The 13,886-nt window shown below is 40.9% G+C and overlaps 2 protein-coding genes across 3 annotated transcripts in view; both read left to right on the top strand.

Moving 5' to 3' along the window:
• LOC131257839 (disease resistance protein RPM1-like) overlaps positions 1 to 2,066 on the top strand; it is a 31,403-nt gene extending 29,337 nt beyond the window's left edge. For both annotated transcript variants that reach the window (XR_009177667.1, XM_058258750.1), the window contains exon 2: positions 1,769 to 2,066. The gene's annotated coding sequence lies outside the window, so the exon portion shown is untranslated. The remainder of the gene's footprint in view (positions 1 to 1,768) is intronic.
• Positions 2,067 to 5,099: 3,033 nt separating this feature from the next.
• LOC131257646 (disease resistance protein PIK6-NP-like) lies at positions 5,100 to 5,947 on the top strand. The gene is made up of 2 exons (XM_058258426.1): positions 5,100 to 5,388; positions 5,565 to 5,947. The coding sequence occupies exons 1-2, from the start codon at positions 5,100 to 5,102 to the stop codon at positions 5,945 to 5,947; spliced, it is 672 nt and encodes a 223-aa protein (XP_058114409.1).
• Positions 5,948 to 13,886: the final 7,939 nt, after the last annotated feature.

Below are 13,886 nucleotides of genomic sequence, written 5' to 3'. Positions count from 1 at the left end.
GCCAGTTTAAGCAACCTTCAAACACTATCAGGTTCATCAGTCGACGGTGGCTTTTCAAGAGAGTTGGGTTACTTAACCCAACTTAAGAAATTAGCAATTGGAGAAGTAAAAGGGAAAGATTGTAGACAACTATGTGATTCCATTAGTCAGTTGAAATGGTTGCGATCTCTCAAAATAGTGGCCCTGGGCAGGGATGAACTCAATTTACAAGAACTGTCACAGCCTCCACAGTACCTTGAGAAACTTCATTTGGTAGGTGTGATGAAAGAGTTTCCCCGATGGGTTGGTTCACTCAACTGTCTCCGGCAGATAAACCTGACGTGTAGCCAATTTGAGAATGACCCACTCACCACCCTTGGACGGTTACCCAATCTGGCGGTCTTGGGTCTCGTTAATGCTTATGTAGGGAAGCAGATTTATTGCACGCCTGTCGGATTTCCGAAGCTTAGAACCATGATAATCATAAATATGGAAGAATTGGAAGAGTGGAGTAGAATAGAGGAGGGTACAATGAAATCTCTACAGAATCTCTGTATTTTCGGTTGTCCAAAGCTAAAGATGCTCCCAGATGGCTTTCAGCACCTCGCTGCCATCCAACTACTAATTTTCAACGGCATGTCAGAAGAATTTATAAAGAGGGTAAGGAGAGGCGGTGATGACCATTTCAAAGTGCGCCACATCCCTAAAATTAAGAAAGTTAGTAACGATGGTGATGGGAAATACATATCTGAATCACTCTGCGATGGAGAAAAGAACTAATAGCGTCATCTATGCGGGTTGTGCTGTCTTCGCAAGGAGGTACAACAATCAACAGCTGTAAGTGGATACTTGATCCAGCGAAGTGTGTGGATCCCCATACTGCGGGGACTACGGTGATGTATTATCCTTAAATCCCCACCGTCCATCCGTTTTTCAGGTCATTTTAAGGCATGTTACCAAAAATGAAGTAGATCTTAGGTGGATCACACCACAAGAAGTTGATTGAATTCCCAACATTAAATGCTTCTTGGGGCCACCAGAATGTTTATTTACCATCCAACTTATTGATAAGGTCACAAAAATCTAGATAAAGGTGACACAAAAATATCAACTCATTCAAAACTTTTGTGACTCATACCAAGTTTTTAATGGTCAATCACCACTGTTTCCTGTAGTGTGGTCCACTTGACATTTTGATCTACTTAATTTTTAGGATCTTTACTTAAAATGGGTTGGCAAAACGGATGGATGGCATGGATGAAGAGGAAAACACAAATATAAGCTTGATCCAAAAGTACTGTGGGGCATATATGTTTCACTTGAGCTTTTGAATTCTTAATTTTTTTTTGGCTTATACCAAAAAAATCAATGAATTGGCAAAATGGATGAACGGTGTGGATAACATATACATTACAGTGGGCCACACTGCTCCCAAGCGGTGTTGGGGTCACCCCCAATCCACAAAGATCACATTGCTCTGACATTTGGTTTTTTGTTCGGCTGAATGTGGACCACTGCTCTATTTCCTTCTTGATTGCCAAGTTCTACCAGGCAGATCGGAGGACTTAGAGATTGTCGGGACCCATTCATGATCTAGTGCATTAGATTAAAAGACGTTTTCCATTTTATTTTATTTTTTTGGGGTCCCCGTTGAGAAATGGACCCAACTTCGATGGACTAAAAGATGCTTTTAAAAAAAAATAAAAAAATTTAATTTTAATTTTTAAACATAATAAAGTTCTTTTTGTCCCCAGCTGAGTTGTATATGGTTTTATGTTCAATGGACAAGGAGGTGGTTGATTTCATTGTACTCTTGGAGCGGCTTCATGGCTACCACCTTTCGCCAGGTTAGCAGGATGCAACGGCGTGGAGGAAGGAAAAGTCCAGTCAATTTTCTGTCCGATCTTTTTATGGGTTGCTGTTTCAGTTATCATCAGAGAGAGCTTGCGTCATACCACTTTCATGTGACGTTATGCTGCTGCTCCTAAGGTATTGGCTTTCACTTGGCAAGTGAGTAGGAATAGGTGCTCAGAGACTGAGGGCTTGTTCCTAGCATGGCATGACAGTGAGATTTGGAAAGAAAATAATTTAAAAAAAAAACAAAAGAAAAAAGTAGGGTGTTGTGATGGTTGGCTTTGTTCGCCTGTGTTTTTAGAATAAAAGTAGAGTGATCTCTGTATTATTTTCTAGTGCCAAGTGATGTATTTTGGGATGGGCTTCTAGTTTAGAAGCTCTTGACAAGTGTATCTTTCTTTCTTGATTTGGCTGACATTATTGTTTATATTTGTGTGTGTGTGTCCGTGTCTGGTGTTTTTCTAATAAGATTCCATTACTTGTCAAAAGAAAATGTTCCAATAAGTTTCTTACGCAGTTGTCTAACGTATTTAATCTTTTATGAATATCATGCTGAAAGGATCACATATTGCAAGGTTAAACAGCCTAGAATTGTATGGGATCTATGGATACTTTTTTTTTTTTTTTTTAGACACATGGACCTCAAATCAGGCCATATTCAATGTTGTTATCATTACAAACTAGGACATCCACCAAATCTGCACATCAGTTGGTGTATCCATGGGGCCTTAAAGGTTAGATCTGATTTCATTTAAATGCATAACATGTGGACTACAACATGTGCAGATTTAGAATGGACAGTTTACCGTACACCTAGCTCCATGGGCCACAAGACATGATCATCATCAGGTCACTTGAAGTCAAGAACATAGAGATCAACACCTGGATAATGATCGTGTGGACCCTACATTTGCTGGGAAGGTGACACATGGGCACAGCTTAGAACGGGATAATAATTTTCCTCCCTTATCTCAATTGTCTGGTTCCGGAATACAGATCAAATGGCTAGGAATAGGATTGTTTAATCAAGGAGAGTGCTGAGAAATACCCCATTCATGGTGGGGAATGTGGGGTGCGTCATATCAATGGTCTGGAACACCAACTGATGGGCCTAACTTGCAAACACTATAAAAGAATTATCTTCTTTTCTTTTCTTTTTCCACCTTATTCTTAATCTTCATTTTTCATTTATTACTTTCTACCACAATTGAATTTTATACGGTCTCATGTTCAAAGAGATTTGTGATACAGCCTGCCTAAGGCTCGAAATCTTTTATGATTCTCATTGCAGGCTAGACACCATTTCAAATGAGAGCAGAATATGTGGACCCCACCATGTGAATAACTGAATATTAGAATGAGCGGTGTGTTGGGCGCCTTGCTGCACGGGATGTGGTTTGGCTAGTGACCGCCAACGCCGGCCAACGCCGGCCAGTTAGCCGGTTTCAAAGCTCTATGTGTCCCACCATGATGTATGTGTTTTATCCATACCGTCCATCCATATTTCGAGCTCATCAAAGCTCTATGTGTCCCACCATGATGTATGTGTTTTATCCATACCGTCCATCCATATTTCGAGCTCATTTTAGAGCTTGAGACTAAAAATGAAGCAGATCCAAATCTAAGATGGACCACACCATAGGAAACAGTGGGGATTGAGCACTTACTGTTGAAAACATTTTAGGGGCCACAGAAGTTTTGGATCAAGCTGATAATTTCTGTTTTCCCTTTATCCTGGTCTATGTGACATTATCAACAGGTTGGATGCCAAATAAACATTATGGTGGGTGCTAGGAGGTTTTTAATGGTGGGCCTTCAATCAACACCGTTTTCCTATGGTGTGGTCCACCTGAGATTTGGATCTGCCACTTTTTTTGGTTTCATGCCCTAAATTTAGCTGGAAAAATGGATGGACGGCGTGGATAAAACACATACATCATGGTGGGACAAACAGAGCTTTGACACCAGTTGGCTGTGTCGGGGTCACCAGCCAAATTGCGTTCAGCTGTACGAGAGATGGTTCTTTGGGTCTTCAGATCCTTCATGGAAGGATTTGAAGGGTTTTCTCATCCCCAAGTTTAGAAATCCATGTTTTAATTTCCACTAATCATTTAATCATAGAAAATGCTTTGATTAGTTCTATAAGGTTAGTATATAAGGACATGTTTCTTTTCCTTCATTGAGTGCGTAGGAAACCATTGGATGCTTACCAACAGATTGTTTTAAATTAATGCACACATGAACCCTAGTTGAATGGATTGGCCTGGTTATTAGGCCAAATCATCTACGAGCAGAGCATCCCATTGACCTGTGGGCCGCAGAGATGAATCGAGCCATTACCCAATTCATCTAATTGGATATGCGGATCGCTATCCATCAGACCATTGAGTTGGCCTGACCCTTAGTCTGGCAGCAGTTGGGCCCTTTTTGTTGATCTGATGGTCCTTTGCAAGAATTTGGAATGTGGTCAGCATTAGTACGAATGGTTAAAGAGAAAGGGGTTTTAGATAAAATATGACGCCTGGAGATTCCCAAATACAATTCATTCTGTTTCTGCAAGTATTGTTTTGAAAGGACGGAGAGATTGATGAGTATATTTTGAATGATGTGAAGATTTCTTCTAGTGGTGGAGCAGCGGACATGACCTTCTCATCTTCTTCCACGCTTCCTCCCCTCATCAGGGGAGCTCTTCTACTAGACAGAGAGAACGTGGGGCGGCTGAGGAGAAGGAAACGGAAAATGGGAATTGGTTAGCTTTGCTGGAGTGTCTGCCAGGGGCTTCTCCCCGTGCAGCACCCCAATTGATTGTGACCTCTTTATTTCAGACCCTCTTTTGTTTCTTGGTTGGCTTAGACACAGCCCATGTTGTCTGGGATGCACTCAAGAATGCATATGCGGAAGTTTTACAAGAACGTGAATTCACACTTAAAAAACAGGTAACATATATTCGCAAAGAAGATGACCAACCCATTGGAGAACATATTCGTACCTTCAAGGGTTTAAAGCAAAGACCAAGACCTCATCTACTGACATCTTATTAGACGATCCAAGTTACTTTCGAGGACTTGTTGGTGCTTTACTGTAGCATCGAAACCATAGGATTCTTTGGAGGTCCCAAAGCATATGAAATTATAAATTGCTAGACTCTGGCGGGCATTAAGAGCATTATAACTCTCTCTCTCTCTCTCTCTCTCTCTCTCTCTCTCTCTCCAATATCTCTCTCTTCATAGATAGAAGAAGAAGAAAACAAGGGCATTTTTGCAGGCATGGTTGAGGCTGTTGTTTCCTTCTTTCTTGGAAAATTGGGGAAGCAACTCTCACAAGAAGCGCAGCTGCTCTCTGGAGTTGAAGACAACGTAGCATGGATCAAAGCCGAGCTTCAATCCATGAAATCCTTCCTGAAAGATGCTGACCATCGAAGAGAGAGGGATGCTGGTGCAGAGGCTTGGATTATGCAAGTCCGGCGGTTAGTCTTCGACACTGAAGATGCTGTGGACGAGCACATGATCGAAACAGAGGTGCATCTGTCTCAGGGACCGATACATGGGCTGTCTAGTTTTTCATGCTTGCTTTGTCAAGCACATGATAGCTCAGCATCGATTCAGTACTCGGATGCAAAGGATTAGAAAGGAAGTGAAAGATATCCATAAAAGGAGAGCTCGATATGAGTTCATACTCCACCTCATGACGGGACGAGTTCAAATGTTGCTGATGGCGGCATGGAGATGAAGGAATTGCTCCTCCTTGGGTCGAAGAATTGGATATCATAGGGCTTGAGGAAGATGTCAAACAATTAGAAGAATGGCTGCTAAAAGAAGAGGCGCCGCATCAGCGTAAAGTAATTTCGATAGTTGGGATGGGCGGTCTGGGCAAGACCACTCTCGCAAAGAAAGTTTACAAAGTTGCAGAGAGGTGTTTTCAGTGTTTTGCATGGGTTCATGTGTCTCAATCCTTCGAAATAAAGGATATCTTGAAGCGCATGTTGAAAGATTTCTATGAGAGCAGGAGGGAGATGGCTCCAAATAATTCAGAGTCATCGAATGAGATAGAGCTAGCAAGGATGATCCACACCTGGACACTGATCATGTGGACTCTACATTTGATGGTCACGTGACACATGGCAGCTTAGAATTGAAGTAGATTTTTTGAGAGATTTTTTCACTCTTGGTTTTGACAGATCTTTGAAGAGATGTACTTTCCTTCCATTGTATGGTAGAATTGGAGTTTCTTTTATATTCTCCTGCTGTATAGAAGCTCGCCACTTCTGCATACTGCCTCATGATGTTCCAGACCATTCATCTCGAAGGTCCCACCATAGTTGGGCAACATGGCAAAAACTTCACAAGGTGTGTTGGATATCCAGCTCTTTATGGCGCAGCATTACGATGTGCTGGTTCTACTAAAGGCAGCACCAGTGGCACTGGATACTGTGCCTTATCCTGGCGCTACACCACCATTTAAACCTAGAGAACAAGGGAAAGAATGAAATGCACAATTTAAGAGGAAGGTAATATGATACACAAATAATTGTATCAAGAAGGTAATCTAGCACATTTTTATATCAATGGAACAAGAAATGCATTTCCTCGAAACATTTTTGTTGTGTTTGGATCTAGAAAAGTGCTTCAGGCCAGACCTGAATTGTTCCAAGTATTGATTTGGGTGCCAAAATTTCAAAGTGTAACAAAAGTATTGTATTTCAAGATACTGAGGTAGAAAGATCGGTCCTGCTTTTCTATGCTCAAGTAAGCATCTCCCTAGCTTTTCAATGTGGAAGCAGGTTACTTTTACAAAAGAAGATATAAAAATTGAGAAGTGAGTATTACAATTAGCGGCCCCTCGACAACATCCCAATGGTCTAGCTGATTTAATACTGACACGGGTCATACAGACCTCAGATGCATGCGTATAGACTTACCTATTATAGTCTGTGTATATATTGAACCGTTTAGGAAGAATAAGAAGTGACGTAGTAGGGATCCAAACCATTGATGGTATATGTGGCACTATGGATCGCCCACACACCATACATCTCCTTGACGAAAACAAATATTAGCCCTTTAATAAGTGGCTAATAAATGGACGGTTAAGTTAGATAATACAGCAATGGTTCCATTCTAACAAAACACCAAATAATATTTCAGGGGTTTTCCAATGGCCACTTTTTTATGCTAGAAGGTGTACACAATGCATTGTATGTGGAAGGATGCCCATTGCTTGCCTCGTAAACTCTGTGAGACCCACAATGCTATGTACGTAAATTACTCGTGCCATCCATCGCTTAATTTAAGCCAAGTCAGAATTTAAGCATGAGTGCGGATCCTCTGCCTCTGGGAGGCAGGTGCCTCCCTGCCTCCAGCGTTTTCATTGGTCAACGTCACTATAAGTGCCACGTCATTAGATATTTTTAATGAGTGTGGATCTTCTACCTCCCGGAGGTAGGGATTCCCTACCAGCATTTTCATTGGTCAACGTTACTAAAAGTGCCACGTCATTAGAATTTTTTAAATAGATTTAAAAATGTGATAATGGAGACGTTAAACGGAAGCAGTTTGCGTGCAGAGTGAATCAGTATGGCAAGCGTACTGAGTAAAGTATGTGGAGCCCACCGTGCACTATATCAACTCCACCCATCTCTTTTATCATCTAATTTTAGGGTTTTACAACAAAAATTAATCATATCCAAAGATCAATTGGATCATACCACTTGAAACCGTGTGAATTGAATTCTACCGTTGAAAAGTTGTCGGGGGCCCACAGAAGTTTTATATCAAGATGATATTTGTTTTTTCCATTCATCCATATCTTTGTGATCTTATGAACAGTTTGGATGAAAAATAAACATCATTGGGGGCTTAGAAACATTTCAATGGTGAAAATCAATACTTCCACTGTCTCGTTTGGTATGGTCTACTTGAGCTTCGCTTCAAATATGCTTTAATTTTGGGCTCAACCCCTAAAATGATATGAAAAAACAGATGGACAGCATGGATAAACCACATGCATTCATGGTGGGCCCAACAAATTTTACTCATCACGATAAGAGCGTACTGAGTAACTCGGTACGACAATCCGATTTCAGTTATTGGCAGGCGGATTGGGGTAAGCAGAGCTGGGCAAAACAGGTTCGAACTGGTGGATCCGACCCGATCCTAACCGAACCGACGGCCTGGATCAGCCAGATCGAGTTAGGCATTTCGGATCCGAAAGATTTTCGAATCAGGATCGGATCGTGGTCAACCCGGACCGATCCGATCCGAATAGACCCGATCTGGAGCCTTAGGAGGATTTTAATGGAGGATATCCAATCATTATTGTTTTCCTGTGGTGTGATCCACCTGAGATTTTTATCCCTCTAATATTTGAAGCATTAAAATGATCCGTAAAAATGAATGAATGGCATCGATGAAATACATACATCATAGTGGGGCCCACAAATCACTAAACACAAGAGTAGGCAGTAGCCAATCCGTTAGCGTCAATACCACGCAACAACCTAGAGCCTGCTGCCTACTGCTGTTGCTTAGGAAATGAGGGAAATAGGATTGCGTATTGAGCTACTCAGTAGGCTTTTATCATACAGAGTAAACTCTATTGGGACTACCATGATTGTATTGGATTATCCACACTGTCCATCCGTTTTTCGATATCATTTTAGTAGTTGAATATAAAATAGAAGTATTCTCAATGCTCAAGTGGACCACACTATAAGAAACAATGCGAGTAATGACTTTCACCATTGAAACCTTGCTAGGGCCCACAGTGATTTTTATTTGTCATCCAACCTATTCATAAGATTACGCAGACATGGATGAAGGTAAAAAAACAAATATCAGCTTGATCCAAAACTTTTGTAGGCCCTAAGAAATTTTCAAAGGTAGAATTTCAATTCACACTATTTCTCGTGGTGAGGTCCACTTGAGATTTGGATATATCTCATTTTTGGGATGAAACCATAAAATTATCTTTTAAAATGGATGGACGGAGTAGATAAAATATGCAAATCACGGTGGACCCCACAGAGTTTACTCAGTACACTAGTGTACTGAGTTACAATAGTACACAATCGGCTTCTGTAGCTATGGTAGCTAGCTAGGTAAGTGGCGTGCGACGACCCTCCTTGAGCTCCGAGTTGTACGAACGGTTCAAAGGAGATCAAAGTTATATGGGCCCTATAGTGATGTATTTATTATATCTACATTGTTCATATATTTTTAGATATCATTGTAAAATATTATCCAAAAAATGAATAATATCCAAAGATCATCTGGACCACACCACAAATAGCAGCAGTGAATGATTTTTATCGTTAAACATCTCATATGGTCCACTTGATAGTTAGATCTGTCTTATTTTTCATCTCAAGCTTTAATGCGAGCTTGCCAAATGGATGGACGGTTTGGATATAACACATACCCTCTGATCAGACCCATAGAACATGCTAACATCAACATAGCAAGTACAACACTTGCGTGAAACGTTGGGAAATGTCACTGCACTTTTGTGTAGTGCACGTCTAAAATATCTAATATATATCCCATGAAAGTAAGGATACGTAGATTGGTAGTTCCTTCAAAGCCATGTGGGCCCCCCCTTGATGTATATGTTTTATCTAAGCCGTTTATCCATTTTGACATATCATTTTAAGCCTTGAGCACAAAAATGAGGTATAATAAAGGCTGAAATAGACCACACTACATAAAACAATCAGATTAAATTTATACGATCCAAATTCGACTCGGTTTCCTTGACCGAGTCGGACTCAGTTCAAGTCAGGCCAACCAAGTATCAGATCGGTCTGAGTCAGGTGACCCATACTCGGTTCCGAATCAGATCGAGTTCAGGTCAGGACAATAAGACTTCCGATCGGGTCGAGTTGTACCCAATTCGGTTCGATCCGGACCAATGCCCAACTCTAGCGGTAAGATCTTGCGCAAGGATTCCGGATGGGCCCACTGTGACGTTTGTGATAAATCCAACCCGTTCATCCATTTTTAGTTATCATTTTAGGACATAATATCAAAACTAAGGTGTTTACAAAACTCAAATGGGCCACACGAGAGGAAACAGTGGGGATTTAGTGTCCACCGTTAAAATATTTATATGGCCACAAAAGTTTTGCATCGGGCTAATATTTTGGTGTTTTCACTTCATCCTAGTAAAAATGACTTTATAAATAGTTTGGATGGCATATAAACATCAAGACACCTAGGAAGGTTTCAACTGTAGGAATTTCTTTCTCCACTGTTTCATCTTGTATGGCCCAGTTGAGTTTTTAATCATCCTAATTTTTGGTTACATGTTTTAAAATGAGCTTTAAAAATGGATGAATGGATTGAAATTCTTATAAACATCACGGTGGACCCCACCATACATCCCAGTGCTGGAACTTCATGCAAAAGGCTTTCCCCGGTGAATCCGCGTTCACGGTTTCCGTTGGAAACAAACTGGCTACTCCCCTGCCACTCGGTGCTATGTGGGCCCACCATGATGTATGTGTTTCATCCATGCCGTCCATTTATTTTTCTATATCATTTTATGGTCTGAGACCAAAAATGAGGTATAACCCAATCTCAAGTGGACCACATTATATGAAATAGTGTTGAATGAACGTTGACCATTAAAAACTTTTTGACGGCCATAAAAGTTTTGGATTAAGCTAATCTTTGTTTTTTCCCTTCATCTGGGTCTTTATGACCAAACCAATAGATTGGTTGTCAAATAAACAGTACGGTGGGCCTTAGGAGGACTTTAATGATGGATATCCAATCACCATTGTTTTCCTGTGGTGTGGTCCATATGAGATTTATATCCCTCTCATTTTTGGGATCAACCCCTAAAATTATATGTAAAAATAGATTAATGGAATGGATGAAACACATACATTATGGTGGGGCCCATAGAGTACTGACCACCACCACCACCGGGCTGGGGGGGGGGGGGGGTAGCCAATCCGCTTTCATTTCCATTCTGGATTCAGTGCCACATTGAACAGTGAGACTCGCTATTAAAGTGATGTCACCTATTTATATAGGTCCCACTATGATGTATGTTTTGTATCCACACCGTCCATCCATTTGGAGAGATCATTTTAGGGCATGAGCCAAAGAATGAATCAAATCCAAAACTCGAGTGAACCCCACCACAAAAAATATTGGAGAGAGTCATGCCCACCATATATTTAAAAAATCTGTTGACGTGGCACTTATAGTGACGTTGACCAATGAAAACGCTGGAGGCAGGGAGTTCCTGCCTCCGGGAGGCAGAAGATCCACACTCTATTGTTTATATATGTGTGCGTGTCTGTGTGTGGTGTTTTTCTAATAAGATTCCATTACTTGTCAAAAGAAAATGTTCCAATAAGTTTCTTACGCAGTTGTCTAACGTATTTAATCTTTTATGAATATCATGCTGAAAGGATCACATATTGCAAGGTTAAACAGGCTATAATTGTATGGGATCATGGGCCATACAGGGTCCATGGATACTTTTTTTGGACGCATGGACCTCAAATCAGGCCATATTCAATGTCGTTACCATTACAAACTAGGACATCCACCAAATCTGCACATAGGTTAGATCTGATTTCATCTAAAATGCATAACATGTGGACCACAACATGTTAATGGACAGAGTCTACCGTACACCTGGCTCCATGGGCCACAAGACATGATAATCATCAGGTCACTTGAAGAACACTTTAAAAGAATTGTTTAATCAAGGAGCGTGCTAGGAAATACCCCATTCATGGTGGGGAATGTGGGGGTGCATCACATCAATGGTCTGGACCACCAACTGATGGGCCTAACTTGCAAACACTATAAAAGAATTATCTTTTTTTTTTTTTTTTTAAACTTTCTTTCTTTCTTAATTTATTTTCTTTTTCCACCATATTCTTCATTTATTACTTTCTACCACAATTGAATTTTATATGGTTTCATGTCCAGATAGGGTTTGTGATACAGCCTGCTTAGGGCCCAAAATCTTTTAGGGCCTATGTGGTCCATGGAATTGAGTGGTATTGAATTGTATTGGATAGGATTAACATCATTGCATGCCTGGAAATACCATGGTATTGTAGCCATCCAATCCCATGTTTGGAATAAAATTTTTGCAACGGGAAAACACCAGATTAAACAAAATCATGTTTGAGGGACCATGGAATTGTAATCAATGACCAAATTCATAACGGATGTTGTTCACTTGTATACATATATAACTAGAATGTCACGTGTAAACAGTGTATATGGATAGATGGCATGGACAAATGCATGCATCAATGTGGGGCCCATATGTGTAATGGATTTTAAAATCAACATAAATCATGCATGGGACCAAATACAATTCCATGGGACTAAATGGAGTTCCATCCAACCTAATTCCAACCTTTTCCATCCTCTCCAAATTCTGGATGGAATTGCACGGACCGAATGCAATTCTATCACACCTAATCCCATCTAATGGCCTGGGCCAAACGACCCCTTATGATTCTCATTGCAGGCTAGACACCATTTCAAATTAAAGCAGAATATGTGGACCCACCATGTGAATAACTGAATATTAGAATGGGCGGTGTGTTGGGTGCCTGGCTGCATGGGATTTGATTTGGCTAGTGACCCCAACGCCAGCCAACGCCAGCCAGCTAGCTAGGTCAAGGCTCTATGCGTCCCATCATGATGTATGTGTTTTATCCATGCCGTCCATTTTTCTAGCTCATTTTAGAGCTTAAGCCTAAAAATGAAGTAGATTCAAATTTAAGATGGACCACACCATAGGAAACAGTGGGGATTGAACACTTACTGTTGAAAACATTTTAGGGGCCACAGAAGTTTTGGATCAAGCTGATAATTTTTGTTTTCCATTTATCCTGGTCTCTGTGACATTATCAACAGGTTAGATGTCAAATAAGCATTATAGTGGGTGCTAGGAAGATTTTAATGGTGGACGTTCAATCAACATTGTTTTCCTGTGGTGTGGTACACCTGAGATTTGGATCTGCCACATTTTTTAGTTCATGGCCTAAATTGACCTTACAAAATGGATGGACAGCGTGGATAATACACATACATCATGGTGGGACACAGGAGGCTTTGACACCAGTTGGCTCTGTTGGGGTCACCAGCCAAATTGCGTTCAGCTGTACTAGAGATAGTTCTTTGGGTCTTCAGATCCTTCTTGGAAGGATTTGAAGGGTTTTCTCATCCCCAAGTTTAGAAATCCTTGTTTTCTATTCAACATCTTGTGGTGAGATTGTTAGCAACTCAATGTAAGACTATAACAGACGAACATTTTAATTTCCACTAATCATTTAATCATGGAAAAGGCTTTGATTAGTTCTATAAGGTTAGTATATAAGATTCACGGTTTCGAGTGTATAGTATCGTATTAGTGGGGTTGATGGGACATGTCCCTCGTTTGGAAACGAACGGCAGGCGACGCATTTAACCCGCACGAATACGCCCGAGAACCACTTTGCATCATCGATGAGATTGTACCGTGCAACCGGCCGGACGTTCAGTCAGACATAAACAGGAAGAAAGCATTTTCTTCTTTCACTGTGTTGCTGGTAATGCCCAGTATGGCCGTCTTTTGACAAATCCACACCATCCATCATCTTCTTCTCGAGATTTAAACCATGAATGATGAGCTCTGATCATCCGATGATGTGGCCCACTAAGACAATCAAGCTGAAACAACAGCCGAACGGTCTTCTTTTGATCATTGTAGCGATCATGAGGAAGTACATGGCCATGAAAGGTCAACATGTTTTTGATGGGTTTTTCTCCCTCTACCTAATGAACGGTTCAGATCCACCTTTCACTGCATGATGGTGGCCCACAACGAAAAGACGGAACCTCTGTTTTGCAACAGAGTCGACGTATGTCGACTTTGTGAAGTTTGGTGGCCCACTTATTGAAGCTTCTTGGAAAATCCACTCCGTCCATTGGATTTAGGACGAAAAACCATCCGAAAGGGAGTGCTTTTGGAGTGAAATCAGCGTGGCCCATGAGGGTATTTACTCCGCCATCCATTTCATGTTTAACGGTTGAGAT

Source organism: Magnolia sinica, chromosome 10 (assembly GCF_029962835.1).
Source record: "Magnolia sinica isolate HGM2019 chromosome 10, MsV1, whole genome shotgun sequence".
In the NCBI taxonomy this organism is placed as follows: Eukaryota; Viridiplantae; Streptophyta; class Magnoliopsida; order Magnoliales; family Magnoliaceae; genus Magnolia; species Magnolia sinica.
The sequence above is the reverse complement of the archived record's forward strand: the minus strand, read 5'-3'. Positions and strand labels throughout refer to the sequence as shown.

Coding starts and splice junctions, on each gene's coding strand:
- LOC131257646 (XM_058258426.1), top strand. CDS start 5,100: ATGGTTGAGGCTGTTGTTTCCTTCTTTCTTGGAAAATTGGGGAAGCAA. Junction 5,389..5,564: donor ACCGATACATGGGCTGTCTA/GTTTTTCATGCT, acceptor ATGGAGATGAAG/GAATTGCTCCTCCTTGGGTC.